This window comes from Populus nigra, chromosome 1 (assembly GCF_951802175.1).
Source record: "Populus nigra chromosome 1, ddPopNigr1.1, whole genome shotgun sequence".
Lineage (NCBI taxonomy): Eukaryota > Viridiplantae > Streptophyta > Magnoliopsida > Malpighiales > Salicaceae > Populus > Populus nigra.
This window is the reverse complement of record NC_084852.1, coordinates 16,184,221-16,207,086: the sequence shown is the minus strand read 5'-3', so window position 1 is coordinate 16,207,086 and position 22,866 is coordinate 16,184,221. Positions and strand designations below refer to the sequence as shown.

At 33.6% G+C, this 22,866-nt stretch overlaps 1 protein-coding gene and 1 pseudogene across 1 annotated transcript; both read right to left on the bottom strand.

Annotated features, from left to right (window-relative positions):
* Nucleotides 1–216: 216 nt before the first annotated feature.
* LOC133671625 (protein TPLATE) lies at nt 217–7,866 on the bottom strand. The gene is made up of 7 exons (XM_062092437.1): nt 6,550–7,866; nt 5,618–6,214; nt 4,472–4,833; nt 3,066–3,369; nt 2,107–2,229; nt 1,113–1,562; nt 217–860 (listed from the first exon to the last, which is right to left on the bottom strand). The coding sequence occupies exons 1-7, from the start codon at nt 7,678–7,680 to the stop codon at nt 330–332; spliced, it is 3,498 nt and encodes a 1,165-aa protein (XP_061948421.1). The 5' UTR covers nt 7,681–7,866; the 3' UTR covers nt 217–329.
* A 2,132-nt stretch (nt 7,867–9,998) lies between these two features.
* LOC133670835 (4-coumarate--CoA ligase-like 9) lies at nt 9,999–21,527 on the bottom strand (annotated as a pseudogene).
* Between the last annotated feature and the right edge of the window lie 1,339 nt (nt 21,528–22,866).

Below are 22,866 nucleotides of genomic sequence, written 5' to 3'. Positions count from 1 at the left end.
CTGAAAGTAAATGTGCTGCCGCCGCCACCAATCAAGTCATCAACACAAAATTTCACCTCTTTTTTCAATCCAAAGCTTGCAAAACAATTTTTTCTCGAAAATGAAAAAGTTGTACAAAACAATCCGGGTTTCAAAGCAGAAAAGAGCAAACTGAAACACTGACAGGCCGGCGGATGATGATGTACAAGGGGGTATCCCCATAAAAGAAGGGGAGAATAAAAAATGAGAAGACGCTCGGTAACCAAATTTTGCAGATGTCAAAACTAGAATTCTAAAAGGTACAAAGAATGCTATCTAACTCTCTTCACAATCATGGAAAAAGATTGTCATTAATTCACTGTCGAGCTTCTTTCTTTACACAGAACGTGCCATTCTTGGAGCACGGCTGTTTGAAGAGCCATGTGCTCAACCTCCTCCGCGGTTAATTTTGACAGGGTTCCTTTTGGTTTTTTACCATCTTCCTTGTGCTCTTTCTTATCGCCATCATTCTCATTTTCTTTCTTTTCCTCGTCATCCTCTTTCTCCTCCTCTTCATCATCAGATTTGGGAGTTTTGGGTGGTGGTTGGGCTGCCTTAAACAAGGCTATTCTTTCCATTGAAATCCTAAGCCTTTCAGCAGCAGCCTCTTTCACTTCATCTTCAGGCATGTACTCCACACCTCCATCAGCAAGGTCATCCAACCAGCTCTGCAAGTCTGCTTCAATCTCCTTTGTGATTGACGCATCAGATGCTCGGACAACAAATTTGCAGATCATTGTTGTTGTTTCGTCACCCAGATCAACATTTCTGCTCACTTCACTGGCTCCAAATATCATCATGCCCAAGAAGCCTCCATACCAAGTTTTGGCAGCATAGCAAAGCTGTCACACAACAGGGAACTTCAAATTTTATTTGACAGAACACATTAAATAGTTTCAGAAAAACTACACAAGGAACAATAACATTGGCTTCTTTCCGAGTTCAAGCTGGTGAAATATGATAGAAACTGGCCAATTTAAAATTGAATGTAACTGAGGTGAGTTGTATAGTATGAGCAACGAGAAAGGGACAAGTTCTAGTGGACAAAACTCAGCTCTAATAGTTAAAACCTCAAACAATAGAGAGATTCCTACCTGAAACCCTGCCACTGTCCGGATGATGTGTGAGCAAACTCTGTGGAAAGGCTTGGAAGACAAGGATTTTAGTCCACCGAGGAAAGGAGAAGAACCATATTGCTGCGCAGCAGTGGCCTTGAAGCCACTTCCTTCATAAATGTATGTGCCAGTATACTCTACTACAGCTGGTAAACTAGGCCACAAGCGGAAGAACTCAACAGGCGAAATTTTATGTGGCAAAAGAAGTTCAGTCAGCGGAATTTTGTAAGGCTGACACCTCAAAATCACAGGTTCTCCTAGTTCTGGTCTCGAGCTTCTCTTCTGTTTCATGATCTGTTGATCCTCCTCAGCATAATCACCATCATTTATTGCACCCCTTCCATAGAATGGGTAGTATAAGACTTGAACCCAGAGGGCACATCTCTCAAAATGGGACACACCCAATGTAACACTGCAAAGTACTGGATCCTATGCACAGAATCAATTGCACAGATCAAAGATTCTGAAAATGAAGGTATTGCAATAAAAAAAAGAACACTGAAAACAAACAGTATTAACAATGGCGTAAGAGGAATAGCATCCAGTGCCATAGAACACCCCCCCCCCCTCCCCTTCTGAAATTCAAGAAAGATCATCATTTCACCTCTCACCTACAGTTTTCTTGCTACAGTTAGACACAGCTCAACCATAATTTTCAGAAACATAGTCGAAAGACTTTCATTCCTACACAACAGTTATAAATAATGAAAAGTGGGACATGAATAGCAACTAGAACACAACATCCATTAACAAAAAAAATACCCAGAAGGTATATTTTGGCAAAAGGTCATATCCTTCCAGAATGAACACCCAATCAATAACATTTATAAATTTGCTTTGATATTTTTATAAAAAAAATTGCCTATCAAATGATAAAAAGAACATAAGAAAACCGCATTGCAAAGTCACACGGGGAAAAGAAACAGTGACAATTTTAGGAAGAACAAATATTTGAGACGGTACAAAAAGATACCTGTGAAACAAGATTACGCAACTGTCGCACAGCTTGAGTAGATCCATCCATAAAATATAATCCACCGGATAAGCCAACTCGAATATCCACCCTATCCAGTTCAAGTTCAGTCAAATTTAAAACCTGCAAAGAGTTCAGAGTGAGTTTGATCAACAAAAAAAGAATGCATCTCCATAGCAACATCTACAGAATAGGAAAAATGTGAGAGATTACTATGCTTTTAACTTCTTCTTTTTTGGTTTCTCTGATGTATAGAAACTAACCTCCAAGGTATTGCGTTCTTAGCTTATATAATAACTGCAATATTAGAAAGTTGCTATGCTGGAAAATGTTATTAGAATACAAATAAGTTTGACTCCTCAATCAATTGCAATTAGCACAAACTACAGACCAAGTGATCCAAACACAACTTAAAACTTTCAACCCTAATATTGACAGGGGGGAGTTGGATTATGCATGAAATTTCTACAACGCAATCATTAAATCAAATACTGTTGCGTAAGCACAAATGCTCTATCAAGTAGAGTTCCTGAGAAACAAACTGCTAGTGACATGTTCTTTTAAACATTACAACGCAATCATTAAATCAAATACTGTTGCGTAAGCACAAATGCTCTATCAAGTAGAGTTCCTGAGAAACAAACTGCTAGTGACATGTTCTTTTAAACATTAATTTGGGTCCAAGAATTTGTACGAAGTGAAATTTTAGTTACATATTAACTCTTATCCACCACTCCATTTATTTTGTTCATAATATCCCTCATTTTAGTGATAAGGAGAGCTATGGTGTCATGTTGTGGAAGTACTTGAATAAGGAGAGCTACTGAGTCATGATATGGAAGTACTTGACTTCAAGCTTTTAATTACCAATTCATTCTATGCTATATTATACAGAAAAAAACTGCTATATTGGTCAATGGAAGAATCCAAGACTGTTATGAGTATGAAAAAGCTCTAACCTTTAGATGAAGAGTAATCCTACCATCGCCTGAGTCTGCCAAATGATAAGCTTCAACATAGCAAGGATCGCTACTACCAGTCAAAGTATGTGCAGTAGGCTGAAGCTTGAGCAGTGGAGAGTCAATTCCTTTTGTCAACAAAATAGTTAATTCACTTGGATCTGGTCTCCAAAGCTCTAAAATAGCCCTGTGAACTAATCCTTCCAATTTTCTGTCCTGAGCAGCAGCTGCTTCATAAAACTGAACAGTAAGTTTGTGGTGGCTAAATGGGTAGTCTCCTCTGGCTTCGCTAACACCAGTCCACCTGAGAGAGAAATGTCATATCTCAATTCTATGCATAGTGAATTTCTCTTTCTTTCGTTTCTTTTTTTGGTTAAAAAATGAGCTCGCATAACAACATTATTACCATGTGTTTAAGAAGAAAGGCCGGTGAGAACCGTAGAAAACAAATAGAAAAATAATTGAACTAAAATTCTTTCTAGTTTACTACTACCAAAAGCTTATGCTTCAAATCAATAATTAACAAATTGCTAAAATAGAAGAAAGGAGAAGGTGAGGAGATGCCTACGCCTGTGAATTCCCAAAATATCTTTCTTTTTCCTTTTTTAGTTTTTGAGTAAAAGAAGATTCCCAAAGAAAAATGGGGAAAAAAAGGGGACATTTCTAGCCTAGGCTTCCTTGTATCGCATGAATATCATGGACAAGAGAAGACATGCATAGGTCTTCTCATGTACCAATAAATACACCATGCATACATTGATGGAAGCGCACAAAATGGCGTTTGAAAACAATTTTGTGCGCTTCTATCAATGTATGCATGGTGCTTCAAAAGAAATAATAATTGCATTTGAAGACATGCATAGGTCTTCTCATGTACCAACATCATCTTTGAATACCTTAAGAAATAATAATTGGCAAGGCTTGAGAAAACAGCTCTGAAAGATTGATTTCATTAAAGCGTATGGGGAAAACGTGTGCAAAAGCCCAAAATGTGCCATGGGAGAAAGGAGTGAAGGAAGATTCAATAACTGTGAAGCTATGGGAATTAAGGCACTTTTGATCACAAGGACAGGAATAAAAGAATTCAGCTAGCTAGAAGCCTAATGTAGAAAGATGCAGAGACACATGCATATCCAACATACAGGAAAACCAACTGGGTTTCACCCAGTTCAATGTCATCAAAATGATGCAGCACATTACAGCTCAATCTGGAGAAAGCATGAGGAAATAATGTATGGAAAGCACATTCTTGGATACAGATACGAACTAGGGAAGATTCAGAGACAGAACATCATACACCGTGTTGCTATAATATTCAATATCACTAGCAGGTTCAATAATAAAAATAATATCAGAACTTTGTCACTCTCAAATTCAGAATTATGGTAATGAGGAGAAATGCACACCTGCTATCAGGATGATTTTGAACATATTTAATCCTCTGCAATATCAAGCGGCATTGGTGCTTGTTGACCGAATCAGCCAAACCATTGTTTCTAAACTCTTCAAGCTCTTTAGACAGTAACTGGCCAGCCCTAAGGCTTCGTGATCCCAATCTCTGAGCACTTAAAAGAACTGCCTGAACATCTTGAAGCCTATTTGATGTATTTGCAGGCGACTCAACATTAAATAGAACCTTGTGGATATTTGATATAATAATGTTCAGTGGATCATCAGGATCATCAGCTAGAAGTGGATCCAAACCTTCTAGATTTATGTGTTCAGCAATAGCCCAAATAAGACGGGCATATATTCTTGGGGTGTTTACCTGTTAAATTGACAAAGTAAGATAGCAGATGATCATTGAACCTTTGTCAACTTGGAATAAAATCAGTATTTTGAACATGAAAGTAGAATGGAGGAAAGGAAGAAATAAACAAATATGAATTGAGAGAGTTTAACATTGAGGAAAATAAATCCATCGAGAAATAACAACCATATAACGTTGATTTTAACTACATATTTATCCAAATGAGTGTTTCTTTAGCTCCTGACAGTCGCAGAAAGCACTCACAAATAACAATAGTTGATCCATCAAGAACTTGGAGTTCCAAACATGAATAGAGAACTCAATATTCCATGCCACAGAATTTTCAAGCACCATCAACAGAGTATGAAACGGGTAACATAAAAAGCACTGCTAAGCAGCTACAAAACTGATAGTTGAAATCAAGATGCATACACAGAAGAAGAGCTAGCTAATCTAGCATTGCATTTGTTAATAAAAGGCCTGGTGTCACTGATGAACATCAAGCAAGCAATTAGCTTTTTTATCTCATATAACCAGAAAGCTTACACAAGCATGGTGTTGCACAAAATTCAAAGAAACATAAAAGTCTAGGCAATGGTTGCCAAAAGCCAGACTGTTGTTTAGTCCACATATAAGTGATCAAGTTTACCAATTTGTTAGCAAGAAATACTATCCCTCTTATCAGCTGCAAAATCACTAAATGTTATAAACTGGAAAGTGCACTGCAACGCATGTGACCTTCATGCATGGCTAACACCTCAGGCTTTCAGCAAATTTGGATGATATTCAAAGAAGTGCATACCTCTCGTAGATCTTTCACAAGTTCACGTTGCAAATTTTGCAACCTCGTCTCATTCAAGATTTGATCTTGAGAAGCACCATCTTTAATAGTTTTCACTCCTCCCCTGGTATCATATATATGGCACAACCTCACAAGCAACTTCAAATAGCAATCAACTGCATATGTCCTGCCATTACAATCCCATTTGACACAAGGCCTGCACACTTCAACAACTTCCAAAGCTGGCTCTGTCCAGTTTAATGCACCATAACCAGTTCCATAAGCCAAAGCTCCAATAACTCTGCTCTCCATTCCTGAGCTCTTTTGTTCAGGCAAAGGTAGAGACAACTGAAAGCAACTTTCCACTAGTGATGCCACCAACTCCTCCCTAAATAAGCTTTTACTTCTAACATTATTGAGATCATCTCTTATCCTTGCATCCTCGAAAAGAGAGGCAATATCAGTGCCAGCAAGAGGTTTCTGACCTCTTCTAACACTTTCTTTAGCAAAAAGGTCAACACAGAGTGCTGTTCTACAAATGCAAGCTAAAGCATGCATACGGTCTGATTCAGCCCTCAGATTTCTCACCATAAGCAGCAGCTTCTTAAACAATGAAACCTTCAAGCATTAAAATTTACCACATCAATGAATGACCAAAACTGGTTAACAAAAGACAAGATATTACTCAATGGTTTTACTCAGAGGATTGTCTTTGACCTCATTTAGAGAAACTATTCCACAATGTAGTGAAAAAATCACATCACTTGAACAATGCATTTCTTAATCCTACATTGCTTCCATTAGAGCAAATGAAGTCTAAGCAAACTTAATGCACTCTTTTCAGGGCACTACTTACTAACTACTAAGCGCAGTGTTTTGAGCGCTAGTCAATGTTATTCTGCCTCATTGCTCCCAATATACGGAATTAGTAAATATAAGAATAAAAATCTTACCTGCATATGAAGATCAAGTAGGTGCAGATTTGTAACAACAGCTCTAACAATACTCTCCCTTGCAGAAGAAAACTCTTGCCTATCCCAAAGTGTCAAAATTGCAATAATAGACTGTGAAGCCCACTCTGGCTTCCCTCCAGGCACATCAGCCAAGTACAACATATTAATCCCCACCTCAAAAATCAAAGCTGGATCCAACGATGACACCAAAAACGGCGCCAAGTGTGTGACCACATCCGAAACTCCAACCAACCTCTCTGCATTCGAGTCCACAACACTCCCATTAACACCACTGCCTGTTCCTGCTTTCGAAAGCTTCCTAATCACCTCCACACTCCCAGATGCCACTGCCTTCACTGAAAACACAAGTGGAAAAACCGTAGCCCTAAAAGTCTCTACTGGTAAGATCAATGATCTCGACATCAACGCATTCCTTCTCTTCCACACAAAATCCACCATTGAAGAGACCCAATTCGACCTAATCGCCAATGAATTCTCACTATCAACTAACTTATCCCCCGCTAACCGACTCATCCTCTTCGAATCAAACTCTTGAAACAACCTCCCAACTGATTCAAAGGCAACTTTCGAAACCGCATCCGATTTATCCAACATGTTCCCCCCCATCCTCACCCACCAATTCGAGACCTTATCTAACAAATTCACATTATTCTCACACAGCGTAACCAAATCATCACGTGCTAAAACACAGCCTAGGGTTTCAGTAATCGAGAATCTCAAATTATCACTCTGCGAATCAAAACAACCAGATATTTCCGCGTTGGAATCCGTAATAAGCTTGGAGAGAGCATGAGAAGGCAATGCAGCGAGGATGGATATAGCAGCAGCAGTGACGTCGGGATCAGGGAAGTGGAGATCGGAGCGGATACCAGAGAGGACAGCGTCCCAGAGATCAGCGGTGAGGCGAGAGGAACGGATTAAGTCGAAAGCGAGTTTCTTACAGACGGCGGAGGCAGGAGAGGCGACGATCTCTTCAACGGCGGATTTGGCGAGGATAGATATATCGCGACCGGCTGCGGATTGCTGGAGAGCTAGGAGAAGTGCGCTAGTCTGGCGGAGAGCGTCATTTGAACGGAGGTCTGCTTGGATCTGAGCGTAAAGAATGTCCATATCGTTGGAATAATTTTATAAAAAGAACTAGGATTTATTTCTCTTTTATTGTTTGGGTGATTTTGGACATGAATGAATGCCTGTTGAATCGAGAGAGAAGGGAGGGCAGGCGGTGGTGGGCTGACTAAACGACATGCCGTTTGTTATTTCTTCCCATGATAAATGGTAAATTCTGATATAAAAGTTGATGGGATTTTAAGAGAAGAGTTGCTTAACTTTTTTTTTCCAACGCAAGTGCTCACGTGAAGTTTCATTTATTTTATGCTGACACGACGGTTATATTATATTATTCATATAACTAAATTGTGTGGGAGATTTACTATTTCTCCACGCACAAAACACCGTGAATTATAACAATAATTCACAGTGATTTTTTTTTTTTGCTAACTTTTTCTTTTTTCTTTTTTTTTTCTTTTTTTTTGTAAAATTATTTTTTTTCAATTTTCTTATTTTTCCTTTTTTTTCATTTATTTTTTTCCCAAAATTATTTGTGTTGATTTTACCTTTTAAATATTAACCTGATTAAAATTTTTGCTTTGTAATATTTTTTTTTTAAAAAATACTGTGGATTGCTGCGATGTTTTTCCACTTAGTTTTTCTATTTTATTTCTTTATTTTTTAAAATTATATTTGTCGATTTTTTTTAATATTGAGCTGATTGAGAATTTAGTTTTGTAATTTTTTTTCTTTAAAACATTGTTGATTGCTACAGTGTTTCTCCGCATGGTTTTTTTCCTTCAAAATTATCTTTATTTTATTTTATTTTTTATTATTGAGCTGGTTAAAAATTACAGTTACAATATGTGAGGAAAGCACTATAACTTTTTTTGAAAATTATTGTCCATTGCTACAGTGTTTTTTCCCATACGGTTTTTTTTATAATTTTTTTAAATTATCCTTTTTAATTTTATTTTTTTGATATTGAGTTGTTTGTGAATTACAATTACAAGTCATTATAAATAAGGCTAAATCATGTGAGGAAGCACTATAGCTTTCATCACAAAACACTGTGAATTACTACAGTGTTTCCAACATGATTTTTTTTTTTGTGTTTGTTTTGTTATTTTTTTTATAAAATTATCTCTATCGATTTTTTTTTAATATTAAGCTGATTAAGAATTTAACTTTGTAATTTTTCTTCTTTAAAACACTGTGAATTGTTGCAGTGTTTTCCCATATGATTTTTTTTAAGATTTTTTCCAAAATTATCTTTGTCGATTTTTTTTTAATATTGAGTTGGTTAAGAATTATAATTACAATAAAACTAAATCATATGAGGAAAGCGTTGCAGTTTTTCTCACAAAACACTGTAGATTGTTACAATATTTCTCTAAATGTTTTTTATTTTATTTTATTGGGAAAAGTGTTATAGTTTTCCTTACAAAACATTGTCAATTGCTACACCGTTTTTTCTCATGGGTTTTTTTCCTTCCAAAATTATCTTTGTTGGTTTTTTTTAATATTAAGTTGGTAGAGAATTTAGCTTTGTAATTTTTTTTCTTTTTATGAACTTAAAAGCTAAATCATGTGGTGAAAGCACTTTATCTTTCATCACAAAACACTGTAAATTGCAATAAATCATTTTGTTCAGTTTCTAAGTTTTGGATCGCCAACACAATTTTTTTTTCGTCATGAAATATTTGCTCCATCATACCTTTAATTTCTATTACTTATCTAGCGTTGGTTTATAATTATAACACTATCAAGTACATTTGTTTTATAAACCCGTGGCAGCGTGCGGGTATATCATCTCGTTGATATGATAACATGTTTGTCATGTGGACGCGTGGCTCTCTATTTTATTTTTAATCAAGTGTTTGTATTTTATTTCCTGTATTTTTATTTTATCTCGGTGTTTAAACTTCCAAAGGGAGTTCGATTGGTACTTAGAATAATACAAAATGTGATTAAGAAAATTAATTTTTTTTGAGTAATTACTCAAAAAAAAAAAACTATTAAGGACAAATTCACCACTATTTAATGCTTTTTCTTTTTCTTTTTATCTCATATAATGATGTCAGCAAGACACTTAATAAAAACATTAACTAATAAATTAAAAAAAAATGCATTCGATTAATAAATTATTAAACATTAAGATGCTTAAATAAAAATAAATAAAAGATTTTCGCAAGGAGTGCTTGAGCATTTTACTCAGGAAACAATGTTCTCCTCGTTTACTGACTGTTATTATGTTACAGTCACCAGTCTGCTGTCTTCAGCTGTAAAAGCATTTAATTTAATAACTCATCCTTAGAGGATATGATGAGAAAGATCAGCACTTCCAAATATTTTTCCAGTATTTTGAAACCAGCTGCAAATTACATCTTCGATGAAGGCAGTGCTGGAAAAGCCATGTTCCTCCAATCCCCCCTCAATATTTTCCCAGCTGGGCTCCTTGGTACGGTTCTGACAAAGGCTACACGCCTTATTTTCTTGTATGGTGCGACCTGCTCTTGTGCAAAACATGTCAGCAGAACATTTTTATGGGTTAGAATCTTTAATACAGGCAGGATAAATGATTTGATGAGCATAAATAGATTAGACCAGAGGCAGACAAATGATATTTGCACATCCTCTGTACCTCTATGCTATTCATGCACACAGCACCGAAGGACTGTGCAGATAATAGCTCCATTCAACTAGAGATAATGTTGAGGTTTGGGAGATGCATCATCTCCCTCCCTCTCCGAGAAGATTTGGGAACGGTATCTACAAAACTTTTGCCTACTAGCCTACTATGATGCCTTCAGGATTTGATGGCAGCACATTGTGATGTTCTTGCTATCCATCCCAAAACCATGAATTCATGTTACAAAACCAACCCTACTAGACAGTAAGCTCAAAAAGGAAAATAGTTTTAAGCATTGAGATTAAAAACACCTGCTTTGCAACAAAATCTATTATGTCTCTTTTATTGATGCTGCTCTAGGCTGTTTCACCAGAAAAGCCATGGGCACCTGACCAGCTTCCTCATCAGGGTATCTGCAAATTCTTCAGTGTATCAGAATTCAGAATCTATTGATTGAGGACCATGATTAGTAGACAGCGCAACAGAATCCAGCAAATTCTTTAATCCCTCTACAAATGCAGCACAGAATCAATTGTTCACTCTAAATCATGATAAAGGGAAAAGGGAAAAAGGACCCCCATAAACTCAAAGGAGTGAAAACTTACGGTATCACGGCGGCATCAGCTATCTCTGGATGGGACTGAAGCAATTGCTCTAGTTCAGGAATCAGCAGGAGCGACCTGCATATATAGTAATTCCAGTTGTTCGCAGAATTCAGTTTATGCTTAATTCTTATTCCTTGATATGCTTCGAACCGAGCCAGAAATTCTGAGATCGATATTACAGAGTTTACCTGATATCCCTTGTATTTGATTAGTTCCTTCAGCCTGTCAACAACGAATAAAAAACCTTCCTCGTCAATATAACAAAGATCACCAGTCCTCAACCAACCATCTGGTTCCAAGGTAGAAGAAGTTGCTCCAGGATCTCCAGCAAAACCTGCAGCGACATCACAAAATCTTAGTCTCAATAAGGCTCAAGGCACTAAATAAAAATAAGAAGAATCTTTCTTTTGATCATCAGGCAAAATATTTAAATGCATTCACAGATAAAGTCGTTCATGTGCGTGCTGCGCGGCATCTTCCTAATTGAAATCCAAGGTTTTACCTTTCATTGTGGTGGCTCCTCTAATCCAAAGCTCTCCTTGCTTGCCTGGGGGCAAGCTGTCACTTGTATCAGGATCAACAATTTTTGCTTCACAACTGGGTGTCAGCCTTCCTGCAGAGCCCCAACGGCGAATTTCTTCTGGACCATTTGACCGGGACACTGGCCCAGTGGATTCAGACAGCCCATAACCCTTCATTTTATAATAATGAAATGCAGGTTGGCATTTGGAAAAGGCATACCGATCTCATACGAGTAAATGTGGATGACTCCTGTAATTTCTAATCGAAACAACATGCTAGCCAATGGAAAACTGTTCGAGAGCTTAATATATTCTCCTTTTAATTTTCAAGTTAAGAAATGAAAATAGTAGTCAGCCGGGTTGGATGAGACCAATCCTGACCATGTAATCATATTACTATATCAAAAAATTATTTTAATCTAAAAAGTTTGAGGAATTGCCAAAATAATTTTATAACTATAAAAATGAATCATATGAATGATTATTTGCATTGCATCAACACAATATTCTTTTAAGAAAACTCTTATTTGTGCACATATTAAATCGTGTTAATCTCAACTATGCAATATGTTATGCAATATATATTTTTGACCTCACAAAAAATAAAAATAAAAAGAAAATCTGAAAATACAAGAAGATATACATGAAGAAAGCCCCAAAAATTGCCCAAATTGGTGGTAAAGAAGCAAAATAACAAGTGAAAAAGTTGGCGCCTCCTTGATCTTTATGTTCCACCACGTATCGCACCCATGTACAACAGAATGACAACTCCACAATAGAGATTTCTTTTTCTTTTTTTACAGTTTTGGACCAAGCTTTATGTGTTTAAATTTTATCATTTGACTTAATTTTTTTTTATCATGTTGTATCATACTCATGCATGTATGTTGGATATGAATGAATGTCTTCATGTATCACTAGTTTATTTATGATATATTGCTTTGGAATGCACACTCATGGAAATTTTAGGTTAGGTGGAGAAGTAGCAACTTACTCTATGACTTTCAGTCAGAGTTTAAGTTCGTGAAACCATCTAACTCTTTACTGAGTGCTCGAACTGATAGTGATTGATACATGTACTATCTCATTACTTATCCAGCCCTTAAATTACCTTTATGAGGATAATCACTATAACAACAAGAAACCCTTTTAAGATTAGATAATATCTACCTTAATATCTCACGTAAAAGGACATCTATAAAAAGTATGTTCCACAAATAAATATTGTTGTATTAAGACATTTTAACCCTAAAAGGCATCTTGAATTGCAGGACTTAGGACTGATAACATGACTACCATTAAATAAATGACCTCTATTGAATATAGGTTGGATTTTGAATCCCTATAGCTATTAGAAAGGGATTTGCCTGAGACTGGATGTTAGTATATTGCCACCCATAAAAAATATGAGTTGCTCTAGAAACAACTTGAAGAAACTCATCTCACATATGAAAAGCATCAACGATGATGATTTTTTAAAAAAGAATATGGGAGGATAGAGGAAATCATGAAGGTGTCCTTGCAGAATTCAGCAATTAAGACCATGATGCATTTTTTAGAGCACTGATGCTTCACTTTAGGAATATAGACATGTGTCCTACTTCATAAGAATATGGTTTACTGACTGAATACCCTCGAAATCTATACAAAGTCTTCTTCCAACAAAGGCGCAATAAAGTGCTAACTAAATTGATTGAATTGATCAAAGTTCTAAATCTTTATAAGATATTAGAGAAAAGTGTTATAGACCTATAATGAAAGATGATCGAAGAGGTATTTGAAAAGAGAAAGAATGACTCTAAATTTGTTGAAGAAAAAGGTATAATAGTTGTTTTAGGAATCTTTGTGTTGGTGTTATTTCCAAACCTCACTGGAATAATCAGTTTAAAGGTAGCTACAACTTTTGTTACATATGAAAACACTCTAATAAATTCTACTGTGGCGATACTAGTAAAAACATTCTTAACACTCAACCATTGCAGGAGGGTTGGCAAGGGATCAATGAGATATTATGAACAATTATTGTACATATAGCTGATTAACCATATAAAAATTAAAAGACTGATATTTAACAATTTTTAATGGTTTAGTCATAGACCATTAAAAATAGTTAAAGAAGAAGAATGAAAGGATATGAGTGAGGAAAACTAGAAAGTAAAATTGTAAGGAATCCTGCAATGAGAAGTGAAGTGGAAAGCCTAATGGATGAGAGCAATAAATTTCTTAATGAGTTATGGGCAAAGACTATGGGTGCCTCTAATGAAAGTGACTGGATATGTCAGCTATGCACCCACTTTAGTTATGAGACAACTTGAGGCCTTATAAAATATACCAAGGATAGTCGGGTTTTCTAGGTTATTCAAGGATCAATCTATTTTAGAAGTTGTGAAGAACATCAAGCATGACTGAAAACTTCTAGTATTGGTCAAGAAGGAATCAGATGGTTTGAGAGATCTAGTTACTAGTGAAAAGTATCCAGGTGGAGAAATCTATCACTACTCACCATCCACATGACTCTTGGATTTGAAGCCGAGACTTCACAAGCTATTGAATCATCTAAAAATATGGTGACTAACAATGAGGAAGAGTTGAAAGAACAACTAGAAATCCCTCAAATGGAGGTGGATATTGATAAAGCCCTTAGGATATCCCTCGAGGAGCAAATCCTCACTCGAGAAAGGTCAAGAAAGTTTACAGAGTAACAGCTGGAGGAAAAGAACAAGAAAATCATGTCTTTAGAGAAGCAATTAGAAGGAGAAAAGGCAACTAGAAACCAGGCTAAGAAAGAGCAAGAAGAATTGGGAACACATTTGATGCAAACCAATAATGAACTAGAGGCTTTGAAAACTTTTAATGATTTCCAAGAAAGGGTTGATATGTCTTCAAAAACTCAAGTTGAATTAAAAAGCTAGATTAAACAGTATGAAAGGTTATATAAGAAGTATGTGATGCTGGAAAGTGAGCTGGCTGAAGAAAAAACCAAAAGAAATGTTCTTAGGGTCTTGAAAATTGATTTGGATAAAATAAAAAATAAGATTAATATATTAGAGGAGAAGATCGACAAAAAAAAGGCTAAGACAAAACATTTGAAAGAAAAGAACGAACTGCTCAAGCATCACAACTAGATGATTGACACCAACAATAATCAACTTAATAGGAACAACATGTTCCTTTTAGAGAAGATAAGAAACATGGATGAGAAAATGGATCAGGTCTTTGTTTATGCTCGAAGAATCTGCCATGATGCCCAGCAAGTTAAAAGGGATATCCATCGATATCAACAAAGCATGACTGAGATTGATGCTTTTCTTAGGGACATAGAAAACAAAGGCTTTATCTTTCCCCCTATAAACGATGATAATGAATAGACTGTATTTCAAATATAAAAGTTTTCATCAAGTATTAATGAAAAAGGCTTAGACCCAACCTTATGAGCAATATCTCTTTATGATGAATGTATTTTTATTAAGTATTGACTCAGATTAAATTATCTCGGTAGTTATGAAAAGATTGAGACCCTACCCGTTTATAAAGGAATGGTAGCCATATACTAGCTCGGGGTATAGCTAATCCATATCCAATATACATCATCATGTATAATCATACATCCATATGTATCTACATTTATGAATTATGGAATATGCTTGACAAGTATTCGAAATATAAATCCCCCTTTCAGTGTCTACAATACTAGGTTTCATAAAAAGATAGAAGACAGAGAGAAGGATCACTTGGAGGCCCACTATTAAAAAAAAAGTTAGAAGATGTTAAGACTAATATGACTTGGATGGCTAGTTTACTTGAGCAGCACAATCTGGGGAAGGGACGTCTAATTAGCAGCCGACCATACTACCACCACTAATAGCTTCAGTCCCCAACTCACAAAACTTGAGGGCAAATCTTGTGGTTAAACCATAAAGAACAACAAACATTCTGATGGCTTGCCAGATTATGCCTACTCAAGTGTTAGATATAATAGACCAAACAATAAAGGAACGCCACAGAGTTAAACCCCCTAATCATTCTGATCAAGATAAGTGGGCTACCTTAGAGGAAAGATTAAGGGATTTAACTTCTATGACTCGGATATAGCAATTGAGATATTTATAATGCCAAACAAAGTGGTACCTAGAAAGTTTAGAGTGCCAGAATTTATCAAGTTCACAGGACTGGAATGCCCTAATACACACTTAAAGTCATACTACAACAAAATGACGGAGGTCATACATGATGAGAAGTTGCTCATTCGTTTCTTCTAAGACAGCTTGACCGGTTTTGTGTTAAATTAGTACATTACCTTGGATGATACAAGGATCAAGAAATTGAGTGATCTTGTTGATGCTTTATTAAAGCAATACAAGTTCAATATTGACATCCCCTTAAACCAGACAAGTTTGATGGTGATGGAGAAAAGCAATAAGGAAATTGTAAGTGAGTATGCTCATAGGTGAAAAAACAAGGCAACATATGTACAACCACCTTTGTTAGAGAAAGAGACAGTGACTTTATTTGCCAATACTTTCAAGTCCTAATATTATGAGCATCTGATGGGTAGCTCCGCCCAATATTTGTATGTTGTTGTTATTATTATTGAGAGAATAAAATAAAGAATAAAAGCCGGTTGAATATCAGAACCTACCAAGAACAAGGGTTTACTAGGAAGAAAATGGATGGTGAGGTAAGCAATATAGAAGGAGGATATAAAGGTAAAAATAATTGCCAAACCCAAAGCTACAAACCTCATTTTCCTAAATATCTAGTATCAACTTTGCTAAACCTTTTACAGTAAATCAACTCACGAACTTGTAAGAAAACTAAGCTGAAAACAATCCAATAAGATCCTACCAAAGAAACCAATGACAACTCTTGCCTCTACCTATGCTCTTAAAAGATATGTATTCGAAATTATTAAGCATAGGTCATGTGGCCCCGCTTCTATATCCACCAACAACGTGCATGCATTTATACTAGTTAAGAATAACCTAAAAAAGGAGGGGATTTTTCTATGCCCCGCCTAACAAAACACTATTCATTTGAAAATTATTTTTTATTTATTTTGATTTTATTTAATCAATTTTTTTTAAAAAAATCATCATTAAACATTGAATTTGATTTTTATTGGGTTGCCTAACAAAATACTATTTTTTAATTTCATCCTTTAATATTGAGTTGATTGAGAATTAAATTTAATGATTTATTTTGGTTTACTTTCTATTAGGTTATTCTAGCCTCATGACTCGAGAATAATACTTAGCAGGTTAATCCAAGTTAACTCAAATAGTTTTTTATGTCTTTTTTTAATTGATTTTTTTCTTCAATTTCATCATCCAATATTGAGTCAGTTGGGAATTGAGTTTCATAAATTGTCTCATGACCAGAATCGTAAGTTTTGATAGGTTAACCTAGGTTAAATCGAATCATTTTTTTTAATTTTCTTTTTATGAGGTTATATTGGTCTCAAGACCCGGGTCATGGGTCCTTCAACATTGAATTTTATTTTTATTGGGTTGTTTCATTCTCATAACTCAGGTTGTGAGTTATACGGGTTGACTTAATTGACTTGATTTTTTTATCTTTTATATTAATTGACTTTTCCCCCTAATGTCAACATTTAATATTGTATTTGATTGGAGATTATACTTCATGATTTATTTTAGTTTGCTTTTTATGAGGTTATCCTGACATTTTGACCCAAGAATATTGTTTAGCGAGTTAACCTATATTAACTCAGGTTATTTTTTGTGTCATTTTTTAATTGTTTTTTTTTCAAATTTAATAATTCAACATTGGATTGATTATGAATTGATCTTTATAATTTGTTTTTATTTACTTTCTATGGGGTTATGTTAGATTATTCAGGTTAAATCATATTGTTTTTTATTCTCTTTCTATGAGATTATATATGTCTCATGGCCCAGATTATAAGTTTGGTGGATTGAGTTGGGTAATTTCTTTATGTTCTTTTAATTGATTTCTTTCTCTATTTTTTTAATGTTATTCTTCAACATTGGACTTATTGAGAATTGAGTTTTATATTTATTTTGATTTGTTTTTTACGGTGTTATCTCAGTCTTATAGCTCAAGTCACAAATTTAGCAGGTTAATTTGGTTTTTAGGTCCTTTTTTATTGATTATTTTTTCAATTTTATCCTTTAACATTGTATTAATTGATAATTAAGCTTCATAACTTGTTTTAATTTATTTTTTATAGGGTTATGATGGTCTTGTAACCTAGGTCACAGATTTGGTATGTGAACTCGGGTTTATCCAAATCAATCCAATATATTTTCATCTTAATATTAAAAAAAGTATGTCATCTTGATTTTTTTTGAGTTAAATTATGATTTTACCAGTTATCCGGGTTGTCTTTGGACATACCAAGTGAATCATGTCGCATCGTACCTTGCATGGTTTAAATTTCTTTTCCACTAGAAAAAAGAATTAGCAACATCTGAACATATTTTTATGCTAAAAAAAAATATTTCACCCAACTCGTAGCGCGGGTTAATGATCTAGTTAGATTCTAATTGAAATCATGAAGCACTCATGTATCTTGATTAACTTTATTAACTAGATGGATGACTCGCGTTACATCACAGACTAACCTAATTTTTTCTCCAACATAATAAAAGGATGTCAAGGCAATGTCAATGTTATTTTAAAAGCAATAAAATAAAATAAAATCATTGACTCGATTGAGTTTAATAAGCTTAACTCATTTCATAACATGAGTAAAAAATACAATGATGATAAATAAAGTGAAAAAAAACTAACAAAAAAAAAGTTAAAAAAATATGACTCAAGCCCATCCAGGTTAGCACACTAAATACACGACTTGATCATGACACTGGGTTAACCCTATCGAAAGCAAATTGATTAAATTCATTAAACTCAATTATCAAACAACTTAATGTTAAATGGTCAAAATTTAAAAAAAAAAACATAATGAAAAAAAAACACTAATTTTTTTTTTGAGTTGAATAAGGTTAATATAGGTATAAAATTGGGCACACCTCTTAGAAAATAAAATAAAATAATAAAAGTATGATTGTCAATTCTTAATTAATCAAATGTAGATGGTTGAAATTGAAATAAAAAATCAATTTTAAAAAATCTAATGTTAAAGGATCTTATCTGATAACAAATAAAAATGCAATAGCCTCATAGAAATTAAAATGATGAAAAAGATTAAAAGATCAATTCATAGTAAACAAAATATTTAAGGATGAAATTAAATAAAAAAAATAAAATCCAAAAAAAGGTAAAAAAAAAAACAACCAAAGTCCATTTGATTCAACGTGCAAAACCTGTAACCTGGTTGTGACACCAAGATAATCTCATTGAAAACAAATTAAATAAAACTATGACACTTAATTATCAAACAGTCTAATGTTGAAGGGCGAGATAACTCAAGCTATTTTTTAAAAAATCAATGAAAAATCCAATAGAAAGCAGACAAAAAAATTAACATAGCGCAATCTCCAGTTAAATACATGTTAAAGGATGAAACTGAAAAACATGAGGTTAAAAAAAGCAAAAAAAAAATTAAGCAAACTTAGGCTAATCTTATATATTCCAAATTTATGAAATCCTAGATTTGGACTAAATCAAGAAGCTGAATTCTCAATCAATTTAGTGTTCAAGGATGAAATCGAAAAAAATCAATTTAAAAAATTTTTCAACGTAGAAAAAAAAATGTCAATCAAAACAATGAAGATTAAATATGATAGGGAAAAAACTTGGATGATAAAATTACAAAAAAAATTTAATTTTAAAAATTATATCAAATAAAACAAATAATAATAAAAAAATAGAAATCAAATCTGATACATGATAAAATGATGAAATTAAAAAAATAATAATTAAAAAAACAGTAACCAAGTTTGAAAAGAAATACAATTTAAGGTCTCTACATTGAGATTTTAAAGGGTCAAACATGAAAATTACTAAAAAAAAAAAAAAAAGTAAAAAAATAAAATCATCGATGTCAAATTAAAGACTAGTCATGCATACACACCACTACATCACGGATAGGCCACCATTACGATTTAAACATAATTGTAGAAGGCGGTGTTTGAGAATTAAATGACCTTGCATTTGCTGTCCAAAAAGTATGGGTCACACGTTTACATGAATGTTGCATACGTCAATTTTTTTTATAATATTTATATTTTTAAAATAACCAAATAGCTCCAAAGTAAAACTAAAAATAATGAAAAAAAAAGTAATGAACAGATAAAAATGCCCTCTGTACCAACCTTAGATTTTTTTTTTATATTAAAATCAATCATGTCACTTCACTGTTCTAAGAAAATAAAAAGATGAAAAAACTTCTCTGTGCAAATTTAATGTTTTTTTTTGTTTTTGCTTTTAAGGATATCAACATAATTGTATTATACAAAGAATATTGAAAAGACAAAAACCTCTGAGATAAAAGTTATATTTTTTTTTCTTTTAAGGTTAATAAACTCATTTTATTTTGCTAAAAAATATATGTAGGCTAATTTGTTCCCAATTAATTTTATAATACTCAATGAATCTTCTAGAAAAATAGATTTCACTTTCGATAGCAATTATTATTAATTTTTTTATTATATAAAAAACAACAGTTAATTGTTTAAATCCATAATATTTTGTATCTTGGATCATTGGTACTTTTAGTTTTTATATTTTTTAATAAAGTGGTAGGTAATATATCTTAATCAATTCATCATTGCTTAGGAACCACTCATACCAAACTTTATTGCTCCTAAATATGGCTCGACATTAAATTAACATCACAAGAAACAACTCCACACCATGCAATTATGGACCTAGCCTTATTATTTATTATTTGAAGCTTATTTTTTAAAATATATTTTACTTAAAAATATATTAAAATAATATTTTTTATTTTTTAATATTAGCATATCAAAATGATATGAAAATATTGAAAAAAATAATTTAAAACAAATAAAATAAATAAAACAAAATTTTAATTTTTTAAAAAATATTTTTAAAATATAAAAACAAAAATGATTTTAGGCCACAGCAGTATTATCGATGCATGCTTATTCCAAATAATTGTTCTCGATCTTGAGACCGAATTTATATTAAGATTAAATGATAAATAAAAAAATAAAAATAAAAATTTACGGCTAATGCTATCATGCGTCGCTTGTGTAACCATTAACTTCTTTTCTTTCTTCTTCTTTGGAACCACTAACTTAATTATGTATACTCTTTTTTTAATAGTAAGAAATATTTTTAAATTACCTTATATATACTTCGATTAATACTTTTTGAAAGTTTCTTTCTTGAACACATTGGCCTACTAAAGAATAAATCCCTGATCAAAAGACACAAATTTTGAATTTAAGCGAGTTTAATTATATATAGTTACATATATAACTCATATTTCGATAATCCCCATGTGTAATCTTCAGATTATATATTGCATAATTAATGTGCATATTTAATATGCTATAAAATAATATTAATTTCAAGAAAAAATGATAAAAATTGTTGATTAATATTAATAAAAATAATGAGAAGTTTTTAAAATATTTGAAATTTAATTGATAAAACTTATAGGTTTAAGATTTATCAATTAATAATGAATATATAAATTTGAAATTAAATTGAGGTCTTTTTTAACTAACCTGCCATAGGTCTACCGTAGGAAACCTGTCTGCAAACGCTTTGATAGCATCCTTTCCTAGCGGAGCTCCACCACAGGCCACCATCTCCAGCGACTTTATATCATACCCATCTACCAAGTCACTCTTCCCCATCGCTACAGCCACTGGTGGCGCAGATGCCACGTGGGTAATCTTAAACTCCTCCACTCCCCTCAACATCTTCCTCAACTCAAACCGCTCCATCACTACCACAGTTTCGCTTAATGCCACCGATTTGAAAATACTGAAGAACCCAAAAACGTGAAAAGTGGCATTGTATAGAGCATAACAGGAGGTGTTGGGCTGTGGCTGAGTTGATTAGAGCAATGGCATCAGGCCATGGAGAGTCGGCTTGGCGTGAGAGAGCATATTCAGCTATAGTGAAAGGAGTGTCCTCTGGAGGGAGATGAAGAGGGGGTCTCATGCTATGGTAAATCTTTGTTATGGGGTTGAAGCCACTCTTTGGATCGATGGGGGAGTTGGTTTGATCCATGTTTGATCAAGTTTTATGTTGGTGTTTTAGTACTGGAACAATGGGGTTGATTGGAGATCAATCACTGATCATCACCTACGGGTTGAAGAATTTCAGTGGCCGGCAGCAGATTGTCATGTAATTGAACGTGCAGGGTACAGTAAACGTAAAAAAATGATGAAATAATATCTTCTAAAAAAAAAATTCTTATCGTGTTTCTGAGAAACCATATTTAATAAATATCACAATTTTAACTTAACCAATCGACCAGTAATAATTTTCAGTGAAACTAGTTGATTGATTCTAAAAATAACAACAAAAATTTTAAAACTATTAAAATTAAATGAGTCTTGATCAGATTTTTAATATCTAAAGAATTAATGATTCGCGTAACGATATAGTAGATACAATAGGGCAAACAGTCTTTGAAAACTTCTATAAAAATTTAAGCGTGATCCAATAGTCGGATAAAAAATAATAGCCCTTTTAATTCGTTATTCTGCTTTGGCGCAACTATACCTCCTCTTGATCCCAGACTTGTCCTCCTAGTTCATAAATATATTTGTTAATCCATCCATATCATCTATTTGAGGCAGATCCTCTTTTAGTTATGACAGATCCACACCTGACTACTCAAAATCAATCGTTATCATAAGTCTGACTACATTATTAACCTTGAAAACAAAGGATAGCTATTGTGTGAATAATAATGTGTTGAGATTTTACTTTCAATCGATTTTTTATTCTAGAAGTTTGATAAAAATATATATTTTGACTCATAAATATATTTGGAAGAAAAAGGTTTATAAAATTATAGTTTTTACGTGAAACGATCAACCAGTTAATACAATTGGATCCAACCGGTTAATCATTTGAGCCAGATTATTGAACTTTCACCTAGTCGCGCTTTTAAAGCCCGACAAGGTAAAAATATGTTATTTCACTAAAAAATTTTTCAAACGGTGTTATTCCACCAATATTTTACGTTTATAGTTCTAACTAGTATATTGGCCCGCGCTCCGCCAGGAGCTGGATCAATTTTTAAAAATAAAAAAAATATTAAGAGCACAAAGAATTTTTTTTAATGGTGTTATTGACCTGACCAAATAGGTTAATTTTGAAACCTCCTAACTTAACTCTTAACTCAAGTATTTATTAAACCGTGTGAAAGTTAGCTCGACTTAAATTAATCGATTTTATAGGTCCAAATACAACTTTAATGATCGATAAGAACATGATTTAACTTTTAAAAAAACTTTAAAATGATAATTGTTTTAAAACATATTGAGATAATGATTGACCTCGCCCCTCCGCAACCTAGGTCATGGACTCTATTAGATTCGATAATATTTTTTTTATA

What these genes read in the sequence shown, in the direction of transcription:
- LOC133671625 (XM_062092437.1), bottom strand. Translation starts at nt 7,680, where the DNA reads ATGGACATTCTTTACGCTCAGATCCAAGCAGACCTCCGTTCAAATGAC. An exon ending in TACTTGATCTTCATATGCAG is followed by an intron (nt 6,215 to 6,549) that starts GTAAGATTTTTA and finishes TAATGCTTGAAG; the next exon opens with GTTTCATTGTTTAAGAAGCT. An exon ending in TTGTGAAAGATCTACGAGAG is followed by an intron (nt 4,834 to 5,617) that starts GTATGCACTTCT and finishes TCAATTTAACAG; the next exon opens with GTAAACACCCCAAGAATATA.